This window comes from Acanthaster planci, linkage group LG04 (genome assembly GCF_054643075.1).
Source record: "Acanthaster planci isolate LZ-2023a linkage group LG04, COTS_SCS, whole genome shotgun sequence".
Taxonomy (NCBI): Eukaryota; Metazoa; Echinodermata; class Asteroidea; order Valvatida; family Acanthasteridae; genus Acanthaster; species Acanthaster planci.
Window position 1 is genome coordinate 2478218 of NC_141780.1, and position 11022 is coordinate 2489239.

Here is an 11022-nt window from a genome sequence, read left to right on the forward strand (position 1 = left end):
GTGACAAACAGGTCTAAAGGTTTCTTCAGGATTGGGATCTACAGTGTCAAAAAAGCGCTTTTGAGGAATCCTTGGTGTTATTTCCAGCATTAAATGATTAACAATAACAATTCACCACATGTAATGGCATACAGATTCACATAGCAGAGTCCTCAAACCGTTGGTTTTAACTCTCACACTTGGAGTAACAAAAAAATTTGCTTCAAACAGACAACTTGCCATTTTCAGCAAGAATTACATGTATGTCCACTGCCAAAGTGTTCTTATTAACTAGTTAAATGAACAATTTTGTAAAATGTGCCAATATTTTAGCGGCATACGTACATGTACAGCATAACATCCATACATGTAACTTACAATCGTATTCACATGTAAATCACCTGAATATTCTTTTCAAAATTTAAAATACGCGCTACAGGTTTTGTTTTAAAGAGATTGAACTTGTACAGAAACTGTTCAACTGTTCAATAAAATGTTACATGGGGTAACAGTTGTTCAACATATCTTTGTAATTACCTGTAACACTTACGTACAGCACCTGTACATGTATTTTGAAATTGTATTAACTTTAGAAAAATGTTTAAATTGTCACCATCACATAATTGATATGATTTGATCTCTCATTTACTCAATGGTTCTCCATTTTTTTCCAGCATGAATATTGCAGATGACAGTGGTGGTACAAATGTACGATGTCTTACACTTGCAGGATGATCATTTTGGGTTTAGGGGTAAAAGAATATTCCATTTCATGACTATCTTCTTTCCGACTCATACAGGTCTGGGTGCCTGTGCAGCTGATGTTTCCATTAACCTTTCAATGCAAGAATTATCCGAATCTGTACGCACACTGTACAGTCATTAAAATATTGTAATGAGGATCCCAATGGACCTTGCCATAATTACTACGTACATCTAAGGGTCCATGTACATGTACGTGCATGCATATAGTACAATACATACATGTACTACAGTATATGCAAAATTAGGTACATGTACATGTGTTCAACTGTGCATGTACATGTACTGTACATGTACATAATTGCTTTGACAGCCAAACACCATCAGAACACCAACAAGGGAAAATGTGACAAGACCAGCGCCACTAGTTAATCCACCAATAAGATGAAAACAAGCAAAAGGCTTTCAGACCATCTGACACCCTCACCGTGCATTTTTAATTGCAGGTCAATGCCATTAGGCGAGCCACAAAAAGCAGACAAATCAAGCAGTGTTCAACCGCTTCCACAAGCCTTGGAGTGCCCACAATTATTTGGTTCATGTCAAATCCAGTCGCAATTGCCCTACTTGCAGAGGAATCCAAACAGATTATACATGTAGGCTTATGCCCATGAAATGGCGCAGTTAATTTCTGCTGGTAGTACTATCTCAAAAAATACTGTATGCAAAGTCATCTCATATAAAATGTAGCTGTCAGTTTTAACAACTGGTGGAATGTGCACGGTATTATTTTCAGCTTTTCTATCTAAATGGGATATAATGTACATGTGTAGCAACCAACTCGCATAAACATGATGATTGTTGTAAATTCACAATAAAGCTTCATAAACACATCTTGTTCAGTAATGACATTGAAGCTGAAAACCATTTCCAACAAAATTTGTACATGTATCCCATTATTTTGTGTTCCCCCAAAAAAAATTTTGGCTTAAATTTGACCAAGAAATTTGGTAACATGATGATCTAATGTACCAGTACATGTACATGAATGCCGACTCAAAGATCCACACACAATTACTATAACTTTCAGAATGAAAAAAAAATCCTACAGTGACCTAATGGCATCATCATTCCATGGAGGGGCTTATGAATATCGAATGAAAAAGAGAGCGCACTATCTGGGTTGATGTCAAAGGTCAAACAGCCCACGATGCAGCGAAATGATTCTCAAACGGCACTGCGAGATAATGACAGAAGCTGCAAAATTGCCAAGATCGGTATTTTGGACTGTGGTTTTCGGAAACGTACTTGAACAAAATGTGATCGGTCCAGTCGTAAAAGGATGACGGTTTGGGGTTGCTTTTTTGCACTTTTTTAAAGCTTGTGTTGTACATCGATTTTGATTTTACTCCCTGTCTTTTTGCAGTCGATTTTTTTGACAGAATCGAATGATGTTCGCGACTGCCAACTTTGGGACCTGATTAATTGTTAAAGGCACTTTTTAATTTTGTGATTATGGTTTTAATATGTGTAAATATCACTTTTCACCACATATAAATCTCTGTAAAATAATGGTGGGGATAATCACTCCTCTGTAAATTTTATTGCTAGGATTTCAACAGGATGTTCTCGTCCGTCAAAAATGCCAACGTTCGGACATTGTTTTTGCTTTCTGACGGCTAATAGGTCACTGTAGGAAATAATTACTAGTGTCCGTATGTGGAACTCTTCCCCAAAAAAACTACTGGGCCTATACAATATCTACGTAGTAGGCATGTGACAATTTTTTTTCAAGTTAGTCTGATTTAGATGGAACATATGCCAAAAGATAAGTTTTAAAATAAGCTTTCTAATGATACCAAAAGCAATGTTACGCGATGTTGGGTTGGGGAGTTGTGATTTTTTTAAGGATTTTAAACAGGCATATTTTGTGCCTCCGTATTTGTTTTGAATAACATAAGAATCTTCTGAAAAACTTTGACCTGCAATCCTTGCTCTGCGTTATGCATCACTTTCTTTGAACATAGGCCATTATATATACACCGTTAGACTGAACACCCCGTGGTCCGATAAAAAAAAAACACCCCTTCGAAGGCTCAGAATTTGCTCAAATTACACCCACTTACCATGTTTACAGCTCAAGAGTTATGTTTCAAAACGATTCACCTTAAAATGGCAATGCTTTGTTACAAACCAGGATTAGTTGGGCGGAATTTCGAGCTCGAACTTTAGTGGCACCATAATGGCAGTTCCTGGAGGTCGAACGGAAAATTTGGAAATAAATGTGTACTTTGTGTTTTTCTCATTACATATTCAATAATTTGTCTGCCAAACTCCTTACAACAGCTAATCAGCAGTGCAGAATCCGGACACACCTTCTGCAGGCAGAGAATTGGGCTAACACTTGTGTGGGCACCTTTCGGAGGTCGTGTGCACGGCGTGTTTGCACATACCTTACGTAGATACATGTAATCCATCGAACACAAACCATCAATATTATGTTAATGGTTTTGCGCTGTTTTGCATGGCAACTGAACATGCACTTGGCACCACCACCACCACCACACAAACCCTGGGTTAATTAACCCTAACCCCCAAGGGTTGCTGGCCCTAACCTTCCCTATTCACACATATGGGACTTTGTGCACAGAGGCTGTTGGTTTTTTCTGAGGTATGCCAAACCCAATGCAAACGTCAGCTGTTATCCCCACAGAATTAAACACTTTGCTACTGTTCAATTCTGTGTGGTTTGGGAAGGTTAGGGTTAAAGAAGACTAGTAATACTAGAATGATACCATGAATGCCACTTATAAGTTATAGCATAATAATTAGTCCTTACAGACCTACATGTAGTTTAAGTGCTGGCTGTACCAAAAAATACAGATTGTAGAATCACTTAACGTTAGAAATGCAAAACTGCCAAAAGCATAGATACTAAATTACTATTCGTAGTCTAAATTCAAAATTGATCGGTAACTGGTTTGTGGTTTAGCCCAGGCCCACAGAGTACATGTAGGCCTATATACACTCCATAAAGAAAAGCAATTAAAAAGTGAATGATCAACATTACTCAAAAATGTGAATTTTAAAAATCTGTCAAAACCTCGAGCATGGCAATCCGATATTGTCACGACTGCCGCTGCAGTGCAAAGTATTCGACCAAGAAAAGGAACCGACTCCATTAAAAAAACCGGAACATACCACTTCTGCGTGGGAGTGGCAAGTTTTACTTGCGATGATTTCATTAAAACAAGACGGGTAAAGTACTCCACTCACACCAACCTACCTAGAAGAAGCAATTTGACTTCTCTTGCAGCCTTTTCACCATCAATTCGTAGGTTTCTGTCGATTGCTTTTGACCGCTCAGCGGCGGCTTTATCTTCTGCGCTCGTTGCGCAACCCATTTTGAAATGGTACAAGCGTTCGGTGCGGCCTCAATCTGTGAGCCGCTTTTACGCACGGCCAGTCCCCTGAAAAAATCTCAACTCGGAAATATGTCCACTCCTTCCAGCCTGTCTTAAATCCTGCTGATACAGTTAAGTCTAGCAGCCTGGGAAAAAAAGATGTCCGTGATTTTGGTTAGAATTTCCGATGATATGGTGAAGAAATTTCAGGTAAAATCTAGGCACCACACCCCAACAGACAACGGAACATCACTCACATCCACAGGACGTAATACGATAACGCGAAATACACTCGCATATTGCATGTTCCGCACACTTTCGCTGGTGTCCTCATGAGGCTGTTCAGTTACGTAGGATTTACTCTTTCGTGTTCCGCGCACACCAGTCGTTATAAACTGTCGCAGTGCATTGTGGTCAAAAACCCGGATGCTGACATTTTTTATTTAGAAATTGACCCAAAAAAACCAAGATTTTTCACCCAAAGTGTACAGGCCTATAAGGAAAACCTATTTTGCAGTTTTTCAACTAAACGATGGATTCAATTTAACAAACACACTAATGGCATGCTTCGCAAAATTCTTTGCGTGAAAGAGAAAATAGCCAAAATTGTTCCTAGAACTAGAAAAGTCAGATCATGGAGCTCCAGGGGCCCACTTAAGGGAGGGGGGTTGTTGGGCTCGCCTCTCTCACCACTTGAGACCCCATCCACCTCACCCCCGAAATTAAAAAGGAAAAAATCTGATGAAAGTCCGGCTATGTCAGTATTTTTACTGTGACCGAAACCCTTTAAGAGCCCCTCCAGATAAAGAGCGCCCCAAAGTGCCCCCTCCTCAAATTTGCCTCAGTTACGCACTAGACAAGACTCTTTTAATTCCTTTTTGTTCACCAGTGAACTCCATTCTAAGTACAGGTCCAAAGTCTGCTGGAGCTGATCCACCCTGTGTATACTGCGGAAGTACTGACAGTCGTCATGCATCTTGAAATACCAGTCATCCGCGCATGAAGGGCGCTGAGCTGGGGGCAAGAGAAACAGGAGAATCAAGCTGCCACTGTACACGCCCTCTCCATCTTGTGGCGTGAAGGCAACGTCAACACCGAAGTTCAGAAACGTTGCATAAGAGAAATGGGCTGTTCCAACTTCGTGTACACCCGAGGGTTCTTGCTCTGTTGGTTAACGCAGGGTTACTTTCCTTGCCTTCAACGAACCGGGTTTAAATCCCGCCTGGGCCGTCACATGGTTTGGGGTTTCGGCCTCTACCGTACCAGTCCTGATTCCCGGGTTTGAATCCCGCCTGGGCTGTCACATGGTTTGGGGTTTCGGCCTCTACCGTACCAGTCCGGATTCCGTTGGTGTCCCAGAATATTCTGAGGTTTACTTTCCACCTGTGTACAACTTTAAAACATTTCAGTTCACTTTCTTCAAGTTTTAATTCAGTTTACTTGAGAAAAAAATCAAAATAAAACTGACCCCCACCCAGTGTTTATTCTTTATTTGTCAACTGATGAGTGCTTTCCCCTGGAAACCCCCCCCCCCCGAAAAAAATATGTGCCCCCGGAAAATATGTCGTTGCCGTGTCTAAACGTGTATGAATTGAAGACCATACACAACGCAGGCCCGTAACTAGGACTTTTCGTTGGGGGAGGTGCGAATCCCCAACAAAGCGGACCAAACATAGGGGGTTTGAGGAGGGTTGAAAGTAAACTCCCGAAGAGCGGACTGACCAAGGCGAAAAACATCGAAGTGCAAGGCATTTCTTTCCGCAAAATCTTCTAGTGTATCTTTTCTTGCATAAAAAGCGGAGTTTTTAGTTGCGTAGGGGTATGGACGCGCCCCTGCATCCCTAGTAGATACGGGCCTGCAGTGTACGTGCCATAACAGGGACAGTTTTTCCACCACAAAGAATCTTAAGTTGAAATGATTTTAGGGACATATTGATTTTTGGTTTTAGAAAGTGGTTTTGTCTTGATCTCCTGAAACCTCGAAATACTGTTTTTGCTACGGTGGCCACCACAACCTGAAAGTTCACTCTACGGGATAGGGAATTAATCTACGGCAAAAAAAGTGCTAAGCAGATGCTTTTTGTAGAACGTCCTGAACCACAGTACCCTTGGAAGGTGACGTGTGTGAGTGGAGCTGTTTGCTGGCTCTTTGCTCTTGTGCGAAGAGCATTTTCTTTCTGGGATCTCGGCGGTTTTCCTCCCTTGACAAAAAAAAAAAAAACAGAACTCGGGCTTCTCGACCTTCCGTTGGAGGATGAGGGTTGTTTGCCAGCTTTGCCTGCCAATTAGTGTCTTCACTCAAAAATTTTGAACATTTTGTAGAAATTTAAAGGGTTTGAAAACACTTTTTATTACCAGGCCCTTGAATGCACAGGACTGTAAACACCAGATGAGATTGACTGTTTGTACAGGGTTTTTTCTGACCGAGTCCAAATTTTTGGCCATTATACTTCGTCCTTATATGTGAAACTCCAGTCTAACTAAGGTCATAAATTCAAAGGTCATTCAAAAAGTCCAAATTAAATGGTACAGAAAAGTCGTTTCACTGAAACCACAGAATAACAGTAAAAATTGGTGTGAAATATCAAGTTTTATTTTCAAAAAGTTATGTTTACTGGAAAAAAATCTTTACAGGTTCCATGCAGGACCGAACAGCCAAAGTGATTATAATCCATCAGTCGCATGGCATTGACAACAACCCACAACAAGCATTCGTATACATGCCCTCTTTCTCCATAGGTTTTCTTTTCCAAGAGCGCTCCTTTTTACACATCCTGTACAAAAGAATCCTCATTGTCCCCCATGAAGAGCGCCGCCTGTTATTTTATGAACGCTTTAAACAGCGCCACCGTTAAAAGATCGCAGCGTGACCGACGAAAAAAACTGTCTTAGCAGGGATGCCGAGCGCCCTTTTTGAAAGTGAGCCCTGTGTCAAAAACGACCTCACTACGCCACTGATTTCGACTGGTCCCTTCTTTAAAATAATAAAACTTAAAATTTACTATAAAAATTCAGCTTATTAGTCACTTTATCCTAGCATATTGAAGTGTCATTGTTTCTAAAAAAATTTCATTACGTATACGAATATTTCCAATGAGTGTAAGCGAATTTATGGTACTATTTTTGGTAATTTGCAAGCGGTTAGGGGAATACTCCACAAAAACAGACTATTATGACGAGCGCCTACTCGACTGTTTCTAATATCAGATTATGGAAGAATTCAGATCATTTTCTGACGAAAAACAGAAGTCATTTGACCTACATCACGGTTGAATGGCCGCTCTGCGGTTTCATTTTTTAAAGTTGCTTCCTATTATTCTTTGTGTCCTGATTCTGAACGGTCAGCTTTGGCGCTTTCTTGAGTTGATTTTGAATTGGTTAGAGAGATGTCGGATCTAGACGGAGACATTTGAAGGTGCTTCTAAATTAGAAAAACTCCTAAAATGATCTTTTGAAAAAGGAAAGGGTGGAGCATAGCCACGGAGGCTACTCTAACAAGTACGCCTGATTGCAGACTGTTTTTGTCTGGGCGATACCGGACGAGAAACAAACAGTCTCCAAGGCAACTGGTTATACTTCTAGCCTTAATGTAGAGTCGTGCAGGTCACCATCTTAGTCTAGCCGGTCATGACCTTTTTCACAAATTCTGAAACAAAACGAAAAGTTGAAGCGATTGTAAGGTGCAGTTCGAAGACAGACTAGACTAAATTTAGATGCCGTCAAAGAAATAACCTTTTTCTTGCTTATGGCCATGATACACTCGAGATCAAGATCTCGTAATCAAATAGGGAATTTGTTTTCAAATTCTCGCGGCAATTAAGGATGCGAAATTCGAACAGAGATTTACCTGGATAATTCACCATGCCTCTGGCATCCGTGAATTTCTTCAACAGCTTTTCTACCTCCTCCTCCGTCATTTGCTCACCTGTAGAGGATGGACAAACAAACAAGCTTGACGTGGAAAAACTCGTCACTGAAATTCCTACAGTTAGAACACACTGTTATAAGAGTCGTTAATAATATCATATCCACAATAACAACTGGAAACTATAAGAGGTCTTTACAATTCATTTCGTAGTTTCAGATAAGACAATGATAAAACTACAAAGCTTGAGTTTCTCAAAATGCTTAACATAATCAAGTATGTTAGGATTTATTATCATTATAAAAATATGCTACTATGTTGTCAGTGAGTCGCTTGCGAGTCGTCAAAGGTATCAAGTCACATCACAATTTCAGTTTTCCCAAATTAACTGCGAAAAATTAAAAATTTTGTTAATATTTGTGACTTATATTTTGACGGGCTTACGGAGAACTCCAATACAGTCTCCGAGTTCATACAAATTACTGCACGGTATCAGGATATTTATGAATCCAAGCAAGTGGAGCAACAGCCGACCTAGACTAGTGAGGACATGGCACAGTTCAGACGCGGGGACGAGGTTGTTTTGGTCTCGGTCTAGCATCTGGAGTCCTTCCGTGAACTCCTGTATCGTCCCTTTGGTCTGAGCTGTCGAGCGAAGCGAGGCGTGTATCGGTAAAAACTCGTCAAAGGTGATGCGCTGACCTGCACGCCAAAAAGGAGATAAAATGTATCTCACACAAGGTTCCTTTGAAACATATCAACATTCAATTAAAAAGTGTCTACAGAATGTGACGTGTCAAACAGCCAGCAACCTTATTCTATGTGGCACGCTGTCATTCGGAAAGGGACGGGGATTGAAAAAGTGAGCCGACAATTTGGGGACATTTCGGATCGGAGTCACATCTGATCAAATTCAAGATCAAGTTAGAAACGACTTGTCAAGATGGACTTGGCGTAGGGGAGATGTTAACATTAATTACCGCTTTTGCCTTTACCCGACGTAGACATACACTGCCCAAAAAAGGTAAGGACCACTTTTCTCTTAACTTGTAATTTTTTCCAAGCAATGAGTGGGGTCTAGTTCTTTCATTTTTTGTTTGTCTAGATGGTGTTCGCATTGGAATGGAAAATTTCAAAAATGTTTTAAAACATCAAAATCATTACATTTTCAGCAGTAAAATACATGTATCATATAAAAAAGTATACACAAAATAAGCAGTGGTCCTTCACTTTTTAAAGTAGTGCATATACATGTATATATTTATTAACACTGTATATACTCGGTGCTTGTCCGAGAGCTTGCGAAAAAATCACAAGCTTACTCGGGTGTGACTCGAACCCACGACCTCCTGCTAACTATAGTGCAGACGTCAACCACTCGCTTGCCGGGGTAGTGTCGAGTGGTTGACTGTCTGCACTAGTAAGTAGGAGGTCGTGGGTTCGAGTCCCACCAGAGTATAAAGCTTGTGAATTTTTTCATCAAAAGTTCTCGGATAAGCACTGAGTATACAGTGTTAATAAATACATACACGTCGGGCAAGGGCAAAAGTCAGAATTACAGAAACGATTTCATTTTCGTTGCATTAATCACAAGCATTAACCGTAAGATACGAGTGGTATATCACAATGTCCGTCGTTTTATCATTACACCAAGAATGATTTCATATTAGACAAACGCCAGCGTTGATATACATTTACCGGGGTGCCCATTATAAAATATTGAGATAAATAGGCAAAACGTACTTCTAATCGTCTCATTTAGTGCAAACAATTAGTGCAGAGATACGTCTCACCTCCGATAAAACCTTTGGTAATTTTCGCCACCTCTTCCGCCGAGGGATTGAGCCCAGTCGCCCGCAATGCATCGCCCAGTTCTTCGCTACCTATCTTGCCATCACCTTTCTTGTCGTACAGCGCGAATTTTGTCTGAAAGTCTAACAAGTGAACAATGTCAGCCCACAGCAGGAAGTTAATAAGGATTCAAACAACCACCGAAAAAAAACTAGTGCAACTCTGTTTTTACAGAATGACGCAAAGCGAAGAGAATTATGTAAAAGACTCATTCCAGAAAATTATAGTGTTTGACGATTGAAATGTAACAAAAGTATTCACATACATTTATAATATTATGACTTCACGTTGAGCGACTTTTTCGGCAGGTAGACCTTGAAAGTGGCTACATAGAATATGATAAAGATTGGGGAAAAATTATATCCTCATAATCAGACAAAGGCCAAAATTTGCGTGTTTTGTGACTTTTTCAGGAATCGTCTGGCAACCAATGCGCCCTAATGTTAGTAATGCTCATTACAGGAACTAGTTATTTCTTGGAAAGAGTTCCATATACGGACGCCGCTAGACACCCTGTGTACAAACCCTATCAGGCTAGTCTGAAAAATCCCAAATGTTTTTAGGTAAACAATTTGCTTTTTTCCCTCCTAAATCGAAATTTTCTGGACATGTTTTTGCTTTCTAACTGCTAACAGGTCACTGTAGGAATAATTACTGGCGTCCGTATATGGAACTCTTCCCCAATGCTTTAACTGGTTTTTATCTTTATATTAATGTATTTATTTTGGGGCCGTCAGAACAGGAGGTTACCCCCCCCCCGATATGCACCCGAGGCAGCATGATGCCACCCTCATGATGGCCAGGCCGCCATTAATATTATTGAGTATATATACACATGTAAAATACGTGTGGACACGTAAACATGTTCAGGATGTACGTGCATTGATGTACAGCGATATATAGTGCAGTCAGTCTCGCCCGCTGAACACTTTCGTCACTGTTGAAATTCCTTGGTGAAATGGTGAAAGCAAACTTACCATTTAGTTGGGCTTGTGTGTAAGACTGAAATAAAAACAGAGTAGAGTGGATATATTCATATGAGTATCTGTCACATTCCCCTTAAATGTCCACATTTATACAGTAAATATCATAACAAGCTTACCATGTTGTACGTTCCTCAGTCAGATGTACTCTCGCTGACTGGGCTTGACCCTGCTAATCAAAAGAACCGGTCATGCGTGACATTCCACGCCCTTTGTGGCGCCGCGCTGTGTACACGGA

At 40.5% G+C, this 11022-nt stretch overlaps 2 protein-coding genes across 2 annotated transcripts in view; both read right to left on the reverse strand.

The window, feature by feature from the left end:
- Positions 1 to 4378, reverse strand: part of LOC110986408 (guanine nucleotide-binding protein G(i) subunit alpha) — a 34100-nt gene extending 29722 nt beyond the window's left edge. Inside the window, exon 1 of the mRNA XM_022248255.2 lies at positions 3968 to 4378. Coding sequence (XP_022103947.1) covers positions 3968 to 4085 — 118 coding nt within the window. The 5' untranslated portion in view covers positions 4086 to 4378. The remainder of the gene's footprint in view (positions 1 to 3967) is intronic.
- Positions 4379 to 6656: 2278 nt separating this feature from the next.
- LOC110986435 (myosin-2 essential light chain-like) lies at positions 6657 to 11007 on the reverse strand. The gene is made up of 6 exons (XM_022248284.2): positions 10904 to 11007; positions 10779 to 10803; positions 9744 to 9884; positions 8485 to 8652; positions 7933 to 8010; positions 6657 to 7731 (listed from the first exon to the last, which is right to left on the reverse strand). The coding sequence occupies exons 1-6, from the start codon at positions 10904 to 10906 to the stop codon at positions 7703 to 7705; spliced, it is 444 nt and encodes a 147-aa protein (XP_022103976.1). The 5' UTR covers positions 10907 to 11007; the 3' UTR covers positions 6657 to 7702.
- Positions 11008 to 11022: the final 15 nt, after the last annotated feature.